Source organism: Phocoena sinus, chromosome 14, assembly GCF_008692025.1.
Source record: "Phocoena sinus isolate mPhoSin1 chromosome 14, mPhoSin1.pri, whole genome shotgun sequence".
NCBI classification, from domain to species: Eukaryota; Metazoa; Chordata; class Mammalia; order Artiodactyla; family Phocoenidae; genus Phocoena; species Phocoena sinus.
The window spans coordinates 71812196-71834003 of NC_045776.1; the positions used below are offsets into that span (position 1 = coordinate 71812196).

General features: G+C 47.8%; 2 protein-coding genes across 6 annotated transcripts in view; one reads left to right on the top strand and one right to left on the bottom strand.

Moving 5' to 3' along the window:
* Window positions 1–20425, top strand: part of USP30 (ubiquitin specific peptidase 30) — a 31190-nt gene extending 10765 nt beyond the window's left edge. The window contains exons 5-13 of one of the 4 annotated variants that reach the window (XM_032602946.1): window positions 3818–3916; window positions 4662–4707; window positions 5811–5905; window positions 10596–10655; window positions 11142–11228; window positions 12020–12100; window positions 12196–12415; window positions 13875–13995; window positions 14698–20425. In XM_032602946.1, coding sequence (XP_032458837.1) covers window positions 3818–3916; window positions 4662–4707; window positions 5811–5905; window positions 10596–10655; window positions 11142–11228; window positions 12020–12100; window positions 12196–12415; window positions 13875–13995; window positions 14698–14962 — 1074 coding nt within the window. In that variant the 3' untranslated portion in view covers window positions 14963–20425. The remainder of the gene's footprint in view (window positions 1–3817; window positions 3917–4661; window positions 4708–5810; window positions 5906–10595; window positions 10656–11141; window positions 11229–12019; window positions 12101–12195; window positions 12416–13874; window positions 13996–14697) is intronic. The other 3 variants (XM_032602948.1, XM_032602947.1, XM_032602950.1) reach the window with 3 other exon arrangements.
* ALKBH2 (alkB homolog 2, alpha-ketoglutarate dependent dioxygenase) lies at window positions 16281–21202 on the bottom strand. Of its 2 annotated transcripts, XM_032602951.1 has the most exons (3): window positions 20172–21202; window positions 19183–19381; window positions 16292–17635 (listed from the first exon to the last, which is right to left on the bottom strand). In XM_032602951.1, exons 1-3 carry the CDS (start codon window positions 20446–20448, stop codon window positions 17329–17331), a joined length of 783 nt encoding a protein of 260 aa, XP_032458842.1. In that variant the 5' UTR covers window positions 20449–21202; the 3' UTR covers window positions 16292–17328. The 2 variants fall into 2 exon arrangements, with proteins under 2 accessions (XP_032458843.1, XP_032458842.1); XM_032602952.1 differs by lacking the exon at window positions 19183–19381 and having other exon boundaries at window positions 16281–17635; window positions 20172–21182.
* Window positions 21203–21808: the final 606 nt, after the last annotated feature.

Sequence of the window (21808 nt, forward strand, 5' to 3'; positions counted from 1 at the left end):
AACTTCCACTTCCGTTGGTGTACACTTCCGGCGGTCCATCCCCGCCGCCACATTTCCAGGCTGGCCCTGGCCAGCGTTGGGTTGGCTGCTTCTGCCTCCCCCAGGGAGCCCCTGGACCAGAGCCCCTGGGCTCCCAAAACTGTGGGGCTGAAGCAGGAGGCATGTAAAAATGGAGAAGTGAGGCGGGAAGGCTTCCTCTCTCCCCTCTTCTTTAGAGATGATCTCTGTTTCCACTTCCATCTGAAGCCATGTATGTGTTACTTCTTAAACACGACGTTGAGAGTATCCTATACTTTCTTAACAGTGCTTCTCGACTGATCCATTATATGTTGAAATATTTTTCCATTTAGAGAATACTTTTTAAATCCTCCTCTGGTAACTGGAATTATTTAGCTACATTTTACATTTCTCTAAACTGAGACAGTGACTGAGATTTAGTCCTTAACATCAGATACCTGTCAGCTGAAAAAAAAATGCACAACCTCCAAGTTGAGAATTAGGTTTTATTTGACAGACGTCCTGAGGACTTAAGCCCGGGAGGCAGCCTCTCAGATAGCTCTGAGGGACTGCTCGCAAGAGGTAAGGGAGGAGCAGGATATATCAAGTGTTTGCAAAATCAACAAAAACAAAAACAGGTAGTCAGAACAAAAGCAGATTACTGTTAATTAAAGAAAAAACAGACATGTCAAGTAAATGAATTTAGCATTTTTCTGTGTGAGGGAAGATGCAAGTGTCTGAGTTCATTGAAATCATTCCTTCGAGATGCCCCTTAGCTGTCTAGGGCCGGTATCCTGCTTTTCTCCATCTTGAATCCCCTCAGAGGACACAGTAGGGGGCGGCTGCAGGAGCTGATGCTTTGGTGGCCAGCAACGTCCTTTGTTTACTGATATGACAGGCGACATTCTTTGCCCACATTCCTTTTCTAAGTCCTGCTCTTCTGTCAAGGACCCACTTAAGTCCCACTTGCTCCTGGGGAGTATTTCCAGTGTCTGACACTGAGCCGCAGAGTGCCGTAGTATGTATGGGAAGGAGAAAGCATGTCTGTCTCTGGTTCTGTTCCTCTTTGAAGGTACCCAGAGCATCTAGCATGGGGCCTTGTCCACACCTTCACTATTAATGATCTGGTCATCCAACCACTTTTCAGTGTCTAAAGCTAGAGCTGTGGGGTGCTTTGGGCCAGGTATGTGAATTATCTGATTGAATCCTCACCACAGCCCTGTAAGGAGTTACTGTTACTATCCCCATTTTACAGATGAGAACACTGAGGTTCAGAGCAGTCAAGTGACTTGCCCAAAGTCACACAGCTATTTGAGTGACAGAGCCAGGATTCAAGCCAGTCTGGCGCTAAAGTGGCTGCTCTTCAGCTCTTCTGCGATACCGTTCCTTTTCTCAAGGCCAAGTAATCACATGGCTGACGGTGACAGAATAGGTTTTGGATCCGACTCCATCCTGTCTTGGGATTTTTCTCTGTGGTGAACCCTTGCTCATGCTTCATGGGCTGGCCCAGATGCCTGGTCTGTCAAGGCTCCCCGAGCCTTGCAGGAAGAGGTGATCCTCCCTCAGCTCCATGTCCAGGGCTCACTGGTCATAACAGGGCCATAGCATTGCACTGCTAGATAGTAGCAAGGCTGCCATGTCTGCCCCTGCCATGTCTGGGTTGTGAGTCCCTGAGGGCAAGAGCCTTGCCTTACTTACCTTGGACTCCATCACTCTCTCGCCAACTGCTGGTCACAGCCTCAGAGGGGATTCATTTATATGTGCAACAAATGCTTATTGAACGCCGACCTCGGGAAGGGCCTGCTGAGGGCGCTGGGTGGTAGTATCAAGCGTGACTTGCAGGGGCCCTGTGCTCAAGGAGCTCGGGGTGTAGTGAGGGTGGGGCTGCAGACCATTCACAGGTAACTTTAACATGTGCTAAGAAGGTGATGTGAGAAAGTGCGGGAGGACGGGCGGTGAGAGGAAAGCGGCAAGGGGACTCCTTTAGAGGGGGCGGCTTCTCTAGAGACCTGAGGTTTCAGCTGAGACCTGGAGCCTAAAGAGGAGCGAGGCCCGGGGTGCTGTGGGCGCAGCGTGCCAGCCGGAGGAGCAGAGCCGGGGCAAAAGCCTCGAGCAGCTGCAAGGACACAGAGTTGAGAAGGGCAGGAAGGGCAGGGCAAGCAGTGGAGGAGAGGGGGCTGTGGGGACTGCAGGGCCTGGGAGGCCGAGGGCTGGAGCTGGGCTTCTGCTCTGCGTGCAGGGGGAGCCACTCGGAGCATTGGCAGGGGACCGCTTTGGCCCGACCTAACATGTGAACAGGACCACGCCGGCCTCTGTGTACAGGAGGGGTGCAGGGGGGCAGGACGGGAGCAGAGAAGAAAGCTGGCGGCGTGCAGACACCCAGGCCGGGGAGGGTCCAGCTCAGGCTGGGGCTGAGGCAGGGCAGTGGAGAGACCTCAGGGATTCAGCGGGTGGTTTGGAGGGAGAGCCTGCGGGGCCGCTACTGAATGGCCGGGGGTGAGGTTAGGTCAGGGAGGGCTGGTGACGGAGGGTTCCCTGAGGAGCCCTGAAGGATGAGAGAGAGGCGGCCGCGTGAAGGCGTGAAGACCCGGGCGCGGGAAAGACCCAGGTCTGAGGTAGGAGCCGGCTTGGCACATTCAGGGAGCAAGAGAAGGCTGGGGGCTGGGGCGCGGCGGGGAGGGGAGAAGGTTCTAGGGCCGGGGCGTGTCAGGGCTGGCCAGCCAGCTAAGAAGGGAGCCGTTCACTGCAGCAGTGGAGGCCATCGGGAGGTTGAAAGCAGAAGAGAAAAGTCATTTGCCTTTAGAAACAGATCGCTCTGGTGACTGTGGACGGAGCCAAGAGTGGCAGCCCAATGAGTATCAGCCGCATCAGAGTTCAGGGGGGACGGGCTGCCCATCCCAGGAGAGTCGGGGTGGCTTTGGCTTTTGGGGAGAGGGGCGTTTGAGTTGATCCTTAAAAAATAGTCCCCTGCCACATGAGGCAGCAATTCTGCTCTGGGTGTACGCCCGTAAGAGCTGAAAGCAGGGACTCAGATATTTTGTGTAGCCCGGTTCACAGCTGCATCATTCACGACAGCTGAAAGGCGGAAGCAGCTCACCTGCCCATCGATGGCTGATGGATAAACAAGATGTGATAGGTGTGCATAGTGGAGTATTACTCAGCCTTTGAAAGGAAGGAAATTCTGTGCTACGTCATAGATGAATCGGCATATGGTGCTGAGTGAAACAAGTCAGTCACAAAAGGACAGATGCTGTATGATTCCGCTTATCTGAGGATACGCGGAATTCATAGACAGCAGAGTAGAACAGTGGGTGCCGAGGGGTGCGGGGGATTGGGGAGTTAGTGTTTAGTGGGCGTGGAGTTTCCATTTGGGAAGACGAAAAGAGTTCTGAAGATGGACGGTGGTGATGGTAGCACAAGTGTGAATGTGCTTAGTGCCAAAGAGCTGTACACTTAAAAAGCTTAAATTGGATGAGTGTTCTACCACAGTGAAAACAAAACAGTAGTCAGGTAGAGCAGAGGTCAGAGCCCTCTCAGCAAAGCTAAAACAGGCTCAGAGATGGCTTGGATCAGCGTGAAGCCTGCCCACCCAGCATTCGTTCCTTCTCTCTCTCCTTGGGCCTCTCACTTGAGGGCCTTTACTGGTGAAAATGTCTAGGATGTAACCATTTCCATTTAACGCACTGGGCCTTGAGATGGTGGGAAGCAAATTCTGCCCACCTTAGCCATAGGGAGTCTTCCTGGTGGTCCACACAGGGGTGGTTCTGACGTTGCCGTGGCCTCTTCGGGCCACTCTGAAGAATGCTTTGCCCTTTGACAGGACGCTCATGAGTTATTCCATGTCATTACCTCGTCTTTGGAGGATGAGCGGGACCACCAGCCCCGGGTCACACATCTGTTTGACGTGCATTCCCTAGAGGTAAACCATTAACACTCGATACAATGAATGCGGTCTGTGCATATCGAACAGGTACAGGGAATACAAATGTAATTTTCGTGTAACTTTAAACTCAAAAGTAAGATTCGATAAAAACCCAGTAGTGGGATGAGGCTGGGGGAGGGTCTTAAACGTCACACTTGGCAGTTGGTGACTTTGGTTAGGGATGTCGAGCTCTTAAAAACGATTCCCTGCTGCAATCTGTGTTGGGCTTGAGATGAAAGAATGTATTTCCCCCCACCCCTATTTAATACAGGAGAACAAGGAGCCACAGGAATGCTAAATGAATCTTATTTCTCTGGCACATTATAAATGTTAGGGAGTTGATAAAAGTTAATTAGTAAAAGGGGGGGAGTATTCCGGAGAGGCAGTATGTTCAATTGCATTTGGTGAAGGAACAGGTACAGTAACCAACCAGAGAGCATAATTAAGGCCCCTTTTAGGAAGCTTGGTTTAAAGTTGACTTTGAGGGACTTCCCTGGTGGTCCAGTGGTTAAGCCTCCATGCTCCTAAGGCAGAGGGCTCGGGTTTGATCCCTGGTCGGGGAGCTAAGATCCCACGTGCCGAGCGGCATGGCCTAAAAGTAAAGAAATATGTAAATAAATAAAGTTGATTTTGAACTGTGCAGTCAGCACAGAAACTTGTGAGATTTAGGAGTGGGGTGAGGGTGGGTGATCAGAGAGATTGCAGTAGGGTTTTCAGCCTCTCTCTTTTTCGTCCCCTACAGCAGCAGTCAGAAATGACTCCCAGACAGATCACCTGCCACACCAGAGGTAGTCATTTTCCATTGAACTGTAACACGTGAGATGTGTACTTTTTAGAAATGACAATAATTTGCTTTATGTTTTCTAAAAATAATGTTTTTCTGGTGACACCCATTCTGACTTGGAGTGTGTGTACTTGAAAGGAACCTGTGTTTTGGGAACAGTTTTAAACTGTCCCCCTGGTGAACATTTTCAATTGCTCCATCACACCCGAGCCCTGCTCAGTTTCCTCTGAGCGGACTTATTTCTCCCTCAAACTAGGGTTTTTCTTTACCTTCTTGAATTGGTCCTCTGGTGCACTTAATAAGCGGAAACTGCTGTGTCCTCAGCATTTACACTTTGGCCAACTATTCCTGCAAATGATCCCTTCCTCCTTGGAAGGAAATTATTGTTTTCTTAACACTTAAAAAAAAATGACATATCAATTCCTTCGCACACTGGTAGTAATGAGAACAATTCTCTTTTGGGTCCAGGCACTGTAATATCTCATTTAAGCCTCCCAACAGCTCTATGGAGTTGGCGGTATGGAGGATAGTGGCGTCATAATTATCCCCATTTCCAGCAAACTGAGGCTTACCGGGATGAAGTCTCTGGCTCTGGTCACGTGGCTAATAAGCAAAGCCAGGACCCGGCCCAGGCTGGCCTGACCTGGAGCCCGTGGTTCCGACTAGCACACCACACTGCTGTGTTTATTCCGCTAGCCCCCATCCTATCCCCCGCAAAGCTCGCGTTTTTCAGAACTTGCTTATTCTGATGATTTCAGAAGTTTATCTCACTTTATGGAATGTTCACCAGTGGTATCATTCTTGTGACATCTCAAACATTTGAAACAATGTTTGTAAAAAGACATTATCAAACACATTTCTTTTTAAATGTGGCTGTACCTATTATATAGAAACCACATTTAAGGACCTGTGTAAATTCTCCTGTGAAGGGAACTGGTTGTGTTTTTGATGGATTTCAATAAGGGAACCTCTTTCAGTGTCCTTTTCAGGAACTTTTTTTTTTTTTTCTAAAGAAGGTGTGTCTACCACATACTAAGAAGGGGGTGAATTTTGAGGTTGGTGCCAGAGGGCTAGAGGTGGCCTATCCAAAGGTGTTCTGTATTCCAGGGTCACCTCATCCCACATCCAGCCACTGGAAGTCCCAGCATCCTTTTCATGGAAGACTTACTAGTAACATGGTCTGCAAACACTGTGAGCACCAGGTAAATACTATACCAATACTTGATATTTTCTGGCAAGGTTTTATTTAAGTTAAGATTCATGGGGCTTCCCTGGTGGCGCAGTGGTTGAGAGTCCGCCTGGCGATGCAGGGGACACGGGTTCATGCCCCGGTCCGGGAAGATCCCACATGCCGTGGAGCGGCTGGGCCCGTGAGCCATGGCCGCTGGGCCTGCGCCTCCAGAACCTGTGCTCCGCAACGGGAGAGGCCACAACAGTGAGAGGCCCGCGTACCGAAAAAAAAAAAAAAAAAAAAAAAAGATTCATGAAGGATCCAGAGCATGAAGACTGACATTGGTGTCTGGCTTCTGTGATTTTTCTGGGGTCTGTAGGCTTGGTGGACCCACTGCCCCCCCTTGGTCAGTGCTGACATATCAGTTGATTCTCAGATGGCATCTTCTGTACCAAGAGCAGCAGACCCATTGTGATTGGCAGGGTTTTGAGTCCTAAGGTTGGGTCTGTACCCATGATGAACACAACAGATTCTAGGGCTGGTTTTTTGGGGTGTGTGTGTGTGTGTGTGTGTGTGTGTGTGTGTGTGTGTTTTGCTTTTGAGATTTAAAATTTTTATTATGCAAAATTTTGAGCATGATGCAAAAATAGAGAATTGTACAACTGTCACCTCAGTCAGTTTTAGAATATTTTTCATCACCCACCCCTTGCTCCCGCACACACAAAAAAACCACCCCTGTACCCGTTAGCAGTCATTTCTCATTTCTCCCCACACTCTGTCAGCCCTAGGAAACCACTAATCTACTTTCTGTCTCTATATAGTTTGTCTATTCTGGACATTTCATATAAATGGAATCATATGGTGCTTTGAGACTAGCTTCTTTCACTCAGCATAATGTTTTCAGGGTTCTTCCACATGTTGTATCATGTATCAGTACTTCATTCCTGTTTATTACCAAATATTACCAAATAATATTCCATTGTATGGATAGATCACATTTTGTTTATCCATTCATCAGCGGATGGACATTGGGTTGTTTCCACTTTTGCCTTGTTTCAAATCTTAAGAAACAAATATTTGGTGTTTCGTAATTAAGTATGTTATCTTTGAGTTTTTATATTCTCCTTTTATCACACTGAGAAAGTTCTTTTTATTCCTAGTTTGCTGAGAGTTTTTATCATGACTAATAATTGGATTTTGTCTTGCTTTTTGTACATATATTGAGATGATCTTTCTTTTTCTTTTATTCTGTTAATATGGTGAATTACAGTGATTGATTTTTCTAATGTTAAACTACCTTGTGTTTCTGGGATAAATTTGATTTTATTGTGATGTCATTCTTTTTATATATTACTAGATTTGGTTTGCTAACATTTTCTGAAGGCTATTCGTGTTTTATGTTTATGATTTTCTTGTAATGTCTTTCTCAGGTTTTATTATAAGGGTTATGCTAGCCTCATAAAATAAGCTGGGAAGTATTCCTGCCTCTATTTCCTCAAGGTCTTTGGGTAATATTGGTATTGCTTTTTCCTTAAGTGTTTGCTAGAATTTGTTTCTTTTTCTTTCTTTAGTTCTATTTTTGCTGAATTTCTTTTGAGACTTTGCTATTAGGCACATACACATGAATTAATTATGATGAGTTGACTCTTATTGTCGTCATAAAATGTCCCTCTTTATCTCTAGTAAGACTCCTTGTCTGGAAGTCTATTTTGTCTGTTTAGTTTCCATCTAACTAGTGTTTCTATGGTATGTCTCTTTCTGTGCTCTTATTTTTGACCTATCTTTTGTCTTTGTATTTAAAGTGTAGCTTTTGTAGAGGGCATATAATCAGGTCTTGCCTTTTTATCCAGCTTCCTATCTGCCTTTTATTCAGCGTGTTTAGTCCATTTACATTTAACGTAGGTATTTATAGGGTGGATTTAGGTCTGCTGTTTTACCGTTGGTTTTCTACTTGTCTCATATAGTTTTTGTTTCTCTGTACCTCCATTCCTCCCTTCTTTTGGGTTAATTGAATACTTTTTAGTATTCCATTGTAATTCCTCTGTTAGCTTTTTAGCTACATTTTTTTTACCTTTGTGTGTGTGTGATTACATCATGCAGTGTTAACTTATCACAGTTTATTTAGAGTTAATATCATATTCCTTTGTGTAAAATGTAGGAACATTATGAAAGTATAGTTCTGTTACCCCATCTTTTGTGCTTTGTCATATATATTATTTACATATACGTGCATTATAAACCCCACAACACTGTCATAAAAATTTTTACTCTAAACAGTTATATGTGTTTAAAAGAAATTAAAAGAAAAAAATTTCACGTTTACCATTTTCAGTATTCCTCAGTGCCTTCTGTAGATCCAGGTCCATTTGATGTTTTTTTCCCTTCAGTCTAAAAATATTCCTTTAACATTTCTTGCAGGTCTGTTGACAAATTCACGTAGATTTCATTTATATAAAAATGGTTTTGTTTTGCCCTTCTTTTTGAAGACTGGTTCGGCTGTGTATAGAATTTGGGGTTGACAGTGTTGCTGTTGTTTTGGTTTGGTTACATTCATGTACATTTATGCTTGTCACCAACTTTGAACATTTTTTTGGCCACTATGTTTTTCAAAAAAATGTATGCCCCTTTCTCGACTTGTTAGTCCATTTGATATCATCCCACAGGTCACTGAGGCCTGGTTCTTTTTTCTTCAGTCTTTCTCCTCCGTGTCCTTCAATTTAGATAATTTCTATTGACTATCTTCAAATTTCCTGACTGTCTTTCCCATCTTCAATCTCTGTTTGCTTGTCCAGTGAATTTTTCATTTTAGTTATTGTTCCTTTTAATTATAGATTTCTTTCGGTTCTCTATAATTTCCATTTCTCTGCTGAGATCCTCTATTTGTCCTCCGCTAGATCTGAATAACTCTCTCCTCCTTTATGTCCTTGGGCATATTTATAATATACTCCTTTAGGGTCCTTGTGCTAATTGCACCATCCAGGTCCTCACCTCCTCTTCCCTACACACCATGGGTCACACTTTTCTTCTTTCTTTGTACTGTATGTCTAGTAATTTTTTAATATTGACACTGTAGAAGAGACTCTGGATTCTGGTATGTCTCTCTGAGAAATAATGAATTCTGTTCTAGCAGGCAGTTGCCTTGGCTGAGCTTGAACTCCAAACCCCCCCTCTCCAACATTGGGCGGCATAATCTCTGCTCAGTTTTCTCAGCCTCCAGCCGCAGCTTCTTGCTGAGTCCCTGGAGTCTCTTCCGTGTCTGTGCGCTTTAGGGATCAGCCATGGAATCAGGCAGGGCTTATACACAGATTGTAGGGCCTATCCTCTCCTGGCTCCTCTCTTTCTGGGATTTCCTCCAGCCTCTGTACCAGCCCTGAACTCTGTCTCCTGATACCTTAATTCTGTAAGACTGCTGCTTTTTCCCACCCAACACCGAACTGCATGGATTAGGGGGGACCCTCAGGCAAAGAAGCCACACATAGCAAATCTCCCCCACCGAGGTCCTTTTTCTCCACGAATTGACTTCTCCATTTCCGCCTGCTTTTGGTAGCCCTCCAGTTATTCAATTTGTTTTGTTTTGGTCCAGATTTTACAATTGTTATGTCAAGGAGAGTTAGTCTAGCCAACCTACTGTGCCGTAATCGAAAGCAGGAACTCTTTTTTTTTTTAAATAAATTTATTTATTTATGTATTTATTTTTGGCTGTGTTGGGTCTTCGTTGCTGCGTGCGGGCTTTCTCTAGTTGTGGTGAGTGGGGGCTACTCTTCGTTGCAGTGTGCGGGCTTCTCATTGCGGTGGCTTCTCTTGTTGTGGAGCACGGGCTCTACAGCGCAGGCTTAGTAGATGTGGCACATGGGCTTAGTTACTCCACGGCCTGTGTGATCTTCCTGGACCAGGGCTTGAACCTGTGTCCCCTGCATTGGCAGACAGATTCTTAACCACTGCACCACCAGGGAAGTCCGAAAGCAGGACCTCTTAACCCTGTTTTATCATTTGTTGTTTTGGGGCTTTTTTTGCAGTTAATAATATAACATGCATATAACATGCACATCTTTCCATATAATTATGTGTAGTTCTACTACACTATTTTTTTTTTTTTTTTTTTTTTTTTGTGGTACGTGGGCCTCTCACTGCTGTAGCCTCTCCCGTTGCGGAGCACAGGCTCCAGATGTGCAGGCTCAGCAGCCATGGCTCACGGGCCCAGCCGCTCCGCGGCATGTGGGATCTTCCCGGACCGGGGCACGAACCCGCGTCCCCTGCATCGGCAGGCGGACTCTCAACCACTGCGCCACCAGGGAAGCCCCTCTACTACACTATTTTTAATGTAGTATTCCATTCTATAATATATGGACATGATATAATTTATTTAATCACCCCCTAGAATTTTCACCCATTCACATTTTGCCATCATAAGTGATGCTGTGATAACCATATCCTTGTAGTTTTATTATCCATGGTTATTTCCTTAGGATAAAAATCCCAAAATTGCTGGGACAGGTATGCTATTGGATAGTGTTTCCAAGATATCCTTTAGTATTATTGTAGTTCTTACGTTTACAAGGTTGTTCTTAATAGAATTTGCGTCTAGGTAAGTACATTATGTTTGACTATGTTACTGTTGGGCATGTAAATATTAAACTGTTTTATAGGCATATGTCTTCCCATCTATAAAGCTTTGAATTGAACCTAAGTCCTTTCTGGTTTTTCTGCAATATGTGTTTCAGAGTCCCGTTCGATTTGATACCTTCGATAGCCTTTCACTAAGTATTCCAGCTGCCACATGGGTATGTACTGATCTGTGGTTTACTTGGGGTCTGTTTTGGAGACATTTGAATCTGAAAGGGCTTTGAGACATTTCGTGTAGCTCAGCTACTACACATGACTCAGACACATGGTTGGTTGAACCCATCTTAGTTTTAATCTGTGGTACCATGGCCTGTCTTGGGGGGAGAAGGTGGGCATTTTCTCTCTTGCTGCAGAAATTTTGGCTTTTTTGAACACACACACACATTAATCTCAAATTCAAAGCTATCTACAAGAACATAGAAGCCCATAATTTTCTGCAGTGTTATGTCCTCATACCCTTGAATCTATCCATAAGAGCAAATCCAAGATGCTCTGGGCTCCCCATTTGTTCAGGAAACACCCAGTTGTGTCTGTGAAGCTTCACTGCCTGCCTAGGCAGAATAAAGCTCTGGGCTTCACACTGTTAACAGTTTCAGTCTAGCTCTCCTTGAATTGTAACCATGAATGTTCTTCTTGTGCTGTAGGGTCATCCACTGACCCTGGACCACTGCCTTCACCACTTCATCTCGTCGGAATCCGTGCGGGATGTCGTATGTGACAACTGTACGAAGGTATGGCTTTAACCCCAAGTGCCATTTCCTGAGCCGGCCCACGTGTCCTGATACAGCGCCTCCCACACCGTCGGCCCTGAGCTCTGCCGACTACCCCCAGAGGCTCTCTGCAGCCACAGCCACGTCCATCTAAGTTGCTGAGGAAATTGGCAGCCCACGGACCAAATCTTTTTCCCAGATGAGTTTGGTTTCATCCACAAAATGTTTAAAGAAAAAAATTTGAATGCCATGTTTTGAGGTGGGACAGGCCCGCTCCAATTCACTGCAGTTCCCTCCGCACCCGCCTGTTTCACATCTGCCCCAGCTGAGCGACCTGCCCGGCTCCCCCGAGCAATTAAACATCACCCCCTGAATTAAGAGGAACTGTGGGGGCCAGGAATTTTGAAGACACAGAACGAAACAAATGACATGCTAGTGTCAGCTTCAGTGCGGCCTCTTTTCTTCTTTTGCCTCCACGGTCACCACTAGTTAATGACTAAAAGAGTGAAGACAACTCACAGATAAGTGGGCAGCTGAGTTCCTTCAGCAGGTGGACGTCAAGTGCCCAGTGAATGCACTTGTAACGCCACCCTGACCCACAGCTGTCCCTAGGGGTCCTGTTTCAAGAATTTCTGCAGAGGGACTTCCCTAGCGGTCCAGTGGTTAGGACTCGGCGCTTTCATTGCCGAGGGTGTGGGTTCGATCCCTGGTCAGGGAACTAAGATCCTGCAAGCTGCGCAACGCTGCCCAAAAAAAAAACAAACAAACAAACCAAAAAGAATTGCTGCAGAGAGATGTTTCCTGTATTTCAGATTGAAGCGAAAGGGACGCTGAATGGGGAGAAGGTGGAACACCAGAGGACCACGTTTGTCAAACAGTTAAAACTAGGGAAGGTGAGCCCATGCCGCATGCCTGGCCGGCTCTGCTCCCGAGGGCCCCCCGGGTCCCGCTCCCGACCCGCGGCTCCTTCCGTCTCTCCCACCTGCAGCTCCCCCAGTGTCTGTGCATCCACCTCCAGCGGCTGAGCTGGTCCAGCCACGGCACACCCCTGAAGCGCCACGAGCACGTGCAGTTCAGCGAGTTCCTGATGATGGACATCTACAAGTATCACCTGCTCGGACACAAGCCCGTTCGCCGCGGCCCCGAGCTGCACGAGGAGGCGGGGCCCGCGCTGGAGCTGCAGGACGGGCCGGCAGCCCCCAAGCCAGGTGCCTGCCCGAGGGGCCCACGCAGCTGGAATTTGCGGGTTCCTTGTGCCACAAGGGCCAGGCTCACCCGACGGCTGCTTAAATTCTTGAGAACAGCAGGATTGGGGGTGGGAGAGGAAAGGTTTTGTAAAAGAGGTTTAAATGATACGGTCATGAGATGTCTAGTTTTTAAGAACTCTCTGACAAATGAAAAACTATAGTCAGGAAAGCAAAAGGTTGCTTTCTGGTCTTCTGACTAGACAATAATGGGCTCAACTCATTCCAGTGAATTTCTTCTCTTTTCTTCTCCCCAGTACAGTCACCTCGTTTAGACAGGAACTGTGGGGAGGAATGTCCTGGCTGAAGATCCCTGAACATCTTATTTGGGTTGATACTTCTTTGCTGAATTGCTTTTTGTCTGATCCCATTACCATCCTCCCTTGAAGCTAATTATTGATCGGGTCCCAGTGAAGCCAGGTAGCTATTATCACTCTGTCTCACTGAAGAGAAAACCGAGGCTCCCAGAGGCTGATTGGTCCAGGGGCAAACAACAGATGGGGGATCTGGTACTGGAATGAAGTGTTGGGACAGTTTTTTTTGTTTTTTTTTTTAATTTATTTGTTTTTGGCTGTGTTGGGTCTTCGTTTCTGTGTGAGGGCTTTCTCTAGTTGTGGCGAGCGGGGGCCACTCACTGTTGCGGCCTCTCTTGTTGTGGAGCACAGGCTCCAGACGCGCGGGCTCGGTAGTTGTGGCTCACGGGCCTAGTTGCTCTGCGGCATGTGGGATCTTCCCAGACCAGGGCTCGAACCTGTGTCCGCTGCATTGGCAGGCAGATTCTTAACCACTGTGCCACCAGGGAAGCCCCGTTGGGACAGTTTTGTAAAGGTGTTGTATGTAATATGTTCAGTTCTTTGTAAATGAGGAAAACTCACCGACTTTCAAGGCTCCGAGCCTGAACTCGCCACCCGTGTGCCAGGACTGTCTTCCCTGCACCCCAGACTTTCCCCACCTAACACCCCTTACTACCATTATTCTTTCCTACATCCATTTGTGTGGCCTGGCAGGACATCATTCACAGGGAGACCGAGCTTTGTCCTTTCTCAAAAGGTCAATAGTTTAACATTGGGAGCAGCTGGGGTGGGAAGAGGGCCCAGTTTTAAATCCAGGACCTCCTTGCCCTGGCTTCCTCTTCTCCCTGGCAGGGGTGCAGGTCTTTAGCAAACAGGGCTGGGAATCTCAAAGACACACAGAGTTGTCAAAGTGAGCAGGAGGCTAGGAGCTGGGTGCATTTTTCCTATTTGGGGATTAAAACAGGCAGAGACAAAAAGGAAGTTTTATGAATCAGCATAGGACAAAATCACGTATCTGTTTTTCCTCTGTAGCCTTACTGGGGAGTTAAATTTCAAGCTAATCCAAACCATGTCTTGTTTACCCGAAGCTGCCGCTCACTTTCATTGCCTTCGACCTTTTTCTCTTGCAGTTCGGAGTCACCCGGGGGGCCCCAAAACACAGATTTTCATGAACGGCACCTGCTCCCCATCTTTCTTGCCCACGCTGCCAACCCCGATGCCCTTCCCCCTCCCAGCTGTTCCTGACTACAGGTGAGCCACTTTTTAGACGCATATGCCTCATTCACTGATGGCTTTAAAAATAAGAATTATAAAGTCCATAAAATGTAAATGTTATGTGTATGTGTGTATACATGTACATATGTATGAAAGTATGTACATAGAATATAAAGAAAGAAATTTAAAAAATTTTGGGGACACCACCTAAAGATAGATCACCAGTTAAATCTTTGTCTTCCACTCTGTAAAGCTGTGTGTGTGTGTGTGTGTGTGTGTGTGTGTGCGCGCGTGCACGCATATACTACACAACATACATACACTCACAGAATGGACAGTTTACCAGGCCAGTAAATACAGGTCTCTATTTCAGTGGTTGCATAGTATTCAGTTGTATAGCTGTACCATTGTGTCAGGCCCCTATTGTTGAACATCTAGGATTTTTTACTCTTTGCTTTTTTTTTTTTTTTTTTTTGCGGTACGCGGGCCTCTCACTGTTGTGGCCTCTCCCGTTGCGGAGCATAGGCTCCGGACGCGCAGGCCCAGCGGCCATGGCTCACGGGCCCAGCCGCTCCGCGGCATGTGGGATCCTCCCGGACCGGGGCACAAACCCGTGTCCCCTGCATCGGCAGGCGGACGCTCACCCACTGCACCACCAGGGAAGACCTCCTCTTTGCTTTGCCTCTAAACCTGCCTTGTTGTATTTGTAAACCACTGGCATTTGTTCCTACCGTTCAGCTCCTCCACGTACCTCTTCCAGCTGGTGGCAGTTGTTGTCCACCACGGAGACATGCACTCGGGACACTTCGTGACCTACCGACGGTCCCCGCCTTCGGCCAAGAACCCTCTCTCCACCAGCAACCAGTGGCTGTGGATTTCTGACGACACCGTCCGCAAGGCCAGCCTGCAGGAGGTGCTGTCCTCCAGCGCCTACCTGCTGTTTTACGAGCGTGTTCTTTCCAAGATGCAGCATCAGAGTCAGGAGTGCAAGTCTGAAGAATGACTCTGCCCTGGCCCCGAAGCTAGAGCTGATGGCTCCGTCCAAGCTGTGTGTGTGTGCGTGTGCGTGTGCGCTGTGGTGTGTACGTGCAAGCAGCCCCACTAGAGTCCTGCAGCCTTCTGGCGTGTTCTAAGAGCAGGCTCCACACAGGAGCTGGTGGCCCCGATTCAAACGAGGTCAGGCTCCCCGCACAGCTCTGCCCGTGCGTACCAGGGCAGCGGTGCCGGGCTAGGAAAACAGTCATTGTGTCTAGAGCGTGTCTTGTCACTCACCTGATCCAGGTAATTAAAAGAAACCAGACTCCAAAAGACACCTTTTTTAGATTGATACATTAGGTGTTCTCAGAGGGGAGTTAACTTTGTCTGATCCTCCAGAGTTTCAGCATAGATCTTTTATTTTTAATAAGCAGTCCCATAAAAATGGTTGAATTAGTGAAATTACTAAAGGCAACAACTTCGAAGAAAAAGTGCCTTTCATTCTCAATTGCTTTCGTAGCATGTCCCTTCTGGAAAACACACCTCATCTGGGAATCATATAAACAATTTTTGAGATGCTCTGTACCTTCCAAAGTTACCGAATAGAGAGCAACAGAACAGTTAAAAGACGCCTGATGCACACCCGCCTTCCCTTTTTATATGTCTTTTTCTAACCTTTCGATTCTTTATATGTAGTAACAGCTCATGTGCCAAATCCGCCCCTCGGGGAAATTCTCTCTCTGCTTTGTCAGTTACAGGTGACCAGCTTTCTCTTTGCTGTTATCTTTTGTATCCTGGACTCCGAGGTGCGATTATCGCGTATTCTATAACTGTGTGAACAGCCAGAACTCGGTGGCCTGTGTGCCACACCTAGGACTCCTCCGCTCTGTAGAAAACCCTTTCTCACACAAGGACCCCACGGTGGACACCTATTCTCATCTATTTATTTATTGCCCATGAAGAGCTCCTGAGGTTTACAGGTGGAGCCGGGGGCTGTGTCCGAAAGACAATCCTGGCCTCCATTTGAGAGCTGGATTCTGAAAGAAGGGCACTGACCTTGGGGCTGCTGTCTCTCTGGACCTCAGTTTCCTCATCTGTAAAGTGATGAGTTAGATTCCATGACCATCCAAGTCCAGCCCTTCCCACAAAAAAGAAGTTTAAAAAACTTTTTGAACATAAAATTATGGCTGATATCTAGTACTGTCATTCTGTTCTAGGTCCATATTCTAAATGTATTCGTTTCCAGTAGCCTCATACAAAAGGCCTCTCTTGGGCATCCTCCCCTCTCTTCAGGTAAGTCTAATGAAGGCAGCCCAGGGCCGAAGGAATTTTGATGACACAGGGTTATCTATGTTTTAGCTAGGCTCTTTTATTTAAAACAAAAAACAAATGCAGACTGACTCTTCAGAGATAAGATTTGGAATCAGATGCGTCCAAAAGGTCACCTGAGGTCAGGCTGAGGACTGTGCTTCCCCTGGTGGGGACCAGCTGGCAGACACTTCCAGACAAGGCCTTGGTGTCAGCCGAAAGCGCTAGAGGCCCAGGTGATCCCCATTCCCCAGGCCCAGCGTGCATCCTGAGGACTCGGAACTCTCGCTATTGACAGAACGGACTGTGAAGTTCTCCAGGCCACACACCTCAGGGAGAAAGGAGCCGCACCAAGCTTCTGGTCTGTTCAGGGCAGACGTCCCTTCCCGACTTCTTACAGACCCCGGCTTTGACGGTGAAAGGCACGTCCCCGTGGTACCCGCGGTCTGGGGGAAACAAATGCCCAATCACGTGACCTTAACCTGCCTGGCAAAGTCGTAGCTTGGAGCAACTGCTGCTCTGCCGCTGCGTACGCTTTGCAATCTGCCGTTAAAGAGAGATGAACGGGGCTCATCCTTTTAGCGTTCAGTTGGAAGCAGATCTTTGGTCGGAGGGATTGAGCCACAGTTGTAAATGTGAATGATCTCCGTGCAAAGTCTCTTCCCCCGACTTAAAGGTGACTTTCTCATTTCTTGTAAATCATTAGGCATTAAGTAGCAGCCAAACACTCTTACTTCTAGCTTTAAGTTATTTACAAAGTCGCTTCTTTTTGCAAAAACCGAAGTTAAACTCGTAGTTTATGCCATAATAACTGCTGATTTATGTTTTTGCTAAAGGTACCTTTTGTATCTGCTGTGTATTATAGCAATAAAAGAATCATTTTGTTAGGAAAAAAATCAACTGGTCTTCTTTCATAATTCACCGACTCGATACAAACATCCTCTTTCTGAGTTCAGCATTGTATGTAAGAAGCCCTGCGCTTGGGTTCAACCTTTTCCATGTTCCCTGTTGGTAAAGGAAATGCCAGCTCCCTCTTGGAGTAGAGAAGGAAGGAACTAACAGAAGTACTAGCTGTTAAAAACGTTTTTACTTTGTAATAGGCAGGATTTTCCGAAATGTCAGGTTGACCCGGGGAGCCAGAACATTCTTTCGGACGGGGAGACTGTGGTACCAGTGAGTGTTGGTTGGGTGGTTCATCATAAGTAAGCTTCCGTGGGCCAGCTGGAGCCTGACCACCCCCAACCTCCGGGAGGGGTGCTTCCCCCGGGAATCCTTATGCCGGAAGAAGAAGTCTCTGCAAGCCCCAAAGGAGACAGAGGCGATGGGGCTCCCAGGAGCCAGCTCTCTCTCATCATCTCTGTGCTCACCAATGTGGTCACGGCCGTCTTTGTACCTGCAGTGAGAAAACAAGCAGAGTTCGCAGAACAGCCCTCTGTGGAAACACGCCCACACCCAGAGCCCTCGTTTGCCTGCAGGGAAACAGTGCCACGAGCACAGGTTTCTGCAGGGGCTGGAGGGCTACATCTGGTCCACAGATGAGGCAAGCCTTTCACTTTGTCATCAGCCCTCTTTGATCACACGCTTTAAAACCAATAGGGAATTCCCTGGCGGTCCAATGGTTAGGACTCTGCGCTTCCACTGCAGGGGGCCCAGGTTTGATCCCTGGTCAGGAAACTAAGATCCCACAAGCCATCAAACAAACAAAGCACACCAACAGAGGCCAAACACGAGTCTTAGAGTTCTCCCGCAGGGTTCGTATGTGTAAACCTTCATCGCGTAAGACGGTTTCTTCCTACACTTAGAACCCGTATTCCTCGCACAGTCTGGCCCCCTCCAGCCTCTGAACTCATCACTGCTTTCCAGCACCACCAGCGGGATTTCCACTCGAGACACTCCAAGCTCCCTCTGCTCTCCCTCCAGGTGCCTGTGTGGCTCCCACTCTCTTGGTTTAGCTATCAGCTCGTACGTCACCCCTCCGTGAACCCTCCTCTAACCATCTTCCCTTAAACCCAGAGTTCTCAACCAGGGTGACTCTGCCCCCCAAGGGGCACTAGGCGATGTCTGGAGACATTCTGGTTGCTCTGACCAAAGGGACCCCCGAAAAGAATGCACAGTCTAAAAGGAGGCAGCCTCTCAGCCAGCTCTGGGGGACTGCTCCGAAGAGGTAAGGGGGGAGCCGACAAAACACGGTCATTAGAACATCAAAAGATTACTGATAATTAAAAGAAAACCAGACATCTCGAGCTAATTAATTTAGAGCCTTTCTGTGTGTGGGACAGTCTGGGCTCACTGAAATCATTCCTTTGAGATGCACCTCAGCTCTCTGGGGCCAGTATCCTGTCCTTTCCCATCCTGAGTCCCCTCAGGGGGCACACTGGTGGTGGCTGCAGGGGCTGAGGGCTTGGCAATGGGTATGTCTCCATCCTGAGTTCCCTCAGGGCTACAGTGGCTTGATGGCCCCGCATCCTCTGTTGGATGATATGGCAGGCAACGTTTTTCATTCACAGGGTGGTACTGGCCTCTGGTGGCTGGAGGCTAGGGATGCTCCCCAACATCCTGCAATGCACAGGTCAGCCCCAGAAAGAGGATCATCTGGCCCAAAGCATCAGGAGCGTTGCTGTTGAGAAACCCAGACTCCTTCCTCCCAGCCGTTCTTAGATCAGCCTGTTTAACTTTCTACGAGACACTTATCAACGTCTGAAGTTATCTTGTTCACCTGTTCATCAGTTTGCGGCCTCTCACTCCCGCCATGGTGAGAGCTCCATAAAGACTAATTGCTTATGTTCCACTACTACTCCCCTAACTACACTGAAGAGTTATTTGTTGTACAAATGAGTAAAGTACGGTGGAATCCTAAACTCTTCTTTTTGGAAGAGACAGGTTTATAAAATTCAGTCCACCGTCCTAAAAAGTAAAAGGTACCAACAGTTAGGGGGTCACCTGTTGACAAGCACGAAGTTGAAGTGCTGTCCAGTCACCACAGAAACGCGATCCCGGATGCGCTCTAGGACAGGGACCCAGGGCTTTGGAGACAGAGTAAGGCCTGAAAAGGTGTAGGTCAGCCCAGTGTCACCATATGTCGCCTGCTTCCTTGGGACATTGTGCCACTTCCCAAACACCTGGATCCTGGCCAGCGCACCTGTGCAGGGGAAACATGGCAGCGCCTCAGACAATCCACACTCACTCCCTGAGTATTCAGAAAAGGAAGTAAAAGAGGAATAACATCTAATACCCCGACCAGGGACCCCCTCCTCAAAAATCATTGTGGCTCGTCCAAAACGTTCATGTAAGGACAGTGATTCTTGTCCGACACTTGGAGATACACAGCCCTAGTCCAAGTTTTTTATAAAAACACCCTAACTCAATTGCTCACTAGAACCGTAATATAGAGGCTGAAATTGGAGCAGAATGAAGTCAGGTTACACGCTAGCACGGTGATTTTGCCAACTGTGGGGACAAAGGGCATCGATGGAAGCTGGTGCTAATTCAGCTCGGGATGGAGGCTGGGTCTCCCGTGGGCATTTCTACATCTCCCCGTCCCTGTGCTCTGCCACATTGCAGCGGTTCTCAGTGTGTGGTCCCCGGATCAGTAGCACCCGGAAACTCTAGACACTAGACTGCAGGGGCAGGGCAAGCCACGGTGTTCTCACAAGCAACGAAGTCCTCTAGGTGATGCTGAGAACCTCGTGCATAGGAATTACCTGGTAATTTACCATCTCTCCACTCTCAGCGGACAGGAGATCCCTGTTATTAAGTCTGTATCCCAAGCACCCAGCAAGTCGCTTGGCCCAGAGGTGCCCAGAATATGTGTTCAGTCAATTAACAAACTCATCTGTAATTAATGGCTCCTGGGTTCAGATTTCCCTAAACACGGACCACTAGTTTTATCCAACAAGCCTTCCACACACACCCCACCGTCCCTTGCTTACCTGTAAAATATTCCACTTCTTTCTCCAACTCTTGGAAAATCTCATCTGCTTCGGCTTTGCCAAACAGGACTGTGTAATCGCAGTCCAGGCCCTCGGCTGCAATGTGCCTCCAGCTGAGGCCTGCCGAGTGGACTCCATTCCCCGGGGCTGCTGTCCTGGGCTTTTTCCTGCTGGTCCCCTCCTCTTCTGCCAACCCTGCTGGGCCTCCTCCGGTCTGCTCTTGCCCCCTCTTTCCCATAAGGTCCCTGACAGCCCCCTTCACCAGGAATCTGTCCATCTAGTCTCCACAAAGCAAACACCTGGTAGCCAGTGGCCAGGCCGAGAGAGAGAGATTGCCCAGGCTCTGTCCCAAATGCCAAAATCCACTCTGCAAAGTGGTCTCACAGTGGCATTCCTCCAGTTTTTAAGTTCCCATTTTAAAGTTTAACACCATGTCCCATAAAGGAAGTAAGAGGAGGTTAAAGCTGGAAGGATCCCTCCCACACCTGGGTAGGTATTAGAATCAGCTGCCTAGCTTGCAACACCCACGTGTACCTGCCCTCCACCCGCAAATATCCGAATTTTTAAAGAAACACCCACCCCCCGGAATTCGCACGCCAATGGCAAACTTGGAAACTGCAACCCAAACCCTCACTTTACACATGGGGAAACTGACACACTGAGACGCGGAGAGGTTTCCTCAAAGTCACCCAGAAAAGCATGTCTCTCTCTCCCCTCCACCCTGCAAAGGACAGGCTGTGGGGGGTGGGGGGTAGATAACTGGCCGGCCTCCCACGCCAGTATTAAAACAGTATTGCGATCCTTACACGGACAAGATTCTGAATCTAAATGTAACAACGGTTAAACGTGGTCATACACCAGCACGCCGAATTCTGATAGAAAATAAGAATTGTAACACGTGCGGGGGGTGGGTGGTGCCTAGGGGTCTCTTTAAAATCTCAGCTCCCGCGAAGCTCCGCTTCTCCCAGACACTGGAGAAAGGTCCTGCGGGAAAGAGGAAACACTTACCCCCTCCACAGAACTGCTTCCGGGTAGATTTCAGCCGCGAACTGGAGAAAATCCAGGTAAATCTGCAAAACAAAGCGGTGGGCGGCCTCCGGGCGCCACCTGTTGGCCCTCCGGGCGCGTTGCAAGCACCGCCGTATTTCTGGGTAACGTTATTTGTTCCGCAGCAGTGCAGGGTCCCCGGTGGTTTGGCAGCTGTTGTTCGGTATCATCTCTCCCTGGGGATTAATTTCGTTTCCTGACAGGGAGTTGGGCCAACCAGCATATTGTCGCAGATAGGAGCACGAATTCTGCAATCAGACCACGTAACTTCCATTTCTGTCTCCTCAACTGTAGCTGTGTGGCTCCTACAGGTCACTTAACCCTTCTGGGCTTGAACTGCCTTCTCTAAACAGTGGGGACTACAAAACCTATGCCATGAGAACACCATGAGGAGTAAATGAGAGGATGTGTGAGAAGGGCTTCTGTGCTTCAAACAAATGTCAGCTTTTATTATCACCAATTTTTATTTACTCTCTCTCTTGGCCAATGGAATGAAAAGGGGTTGGGGGCTTTGTTTTGAATTTTCTTAGCGTCCAGCTCTGCAGATTTTGACAAAGGTAAACAGTTGTGTGACCACACCACAATCAAGA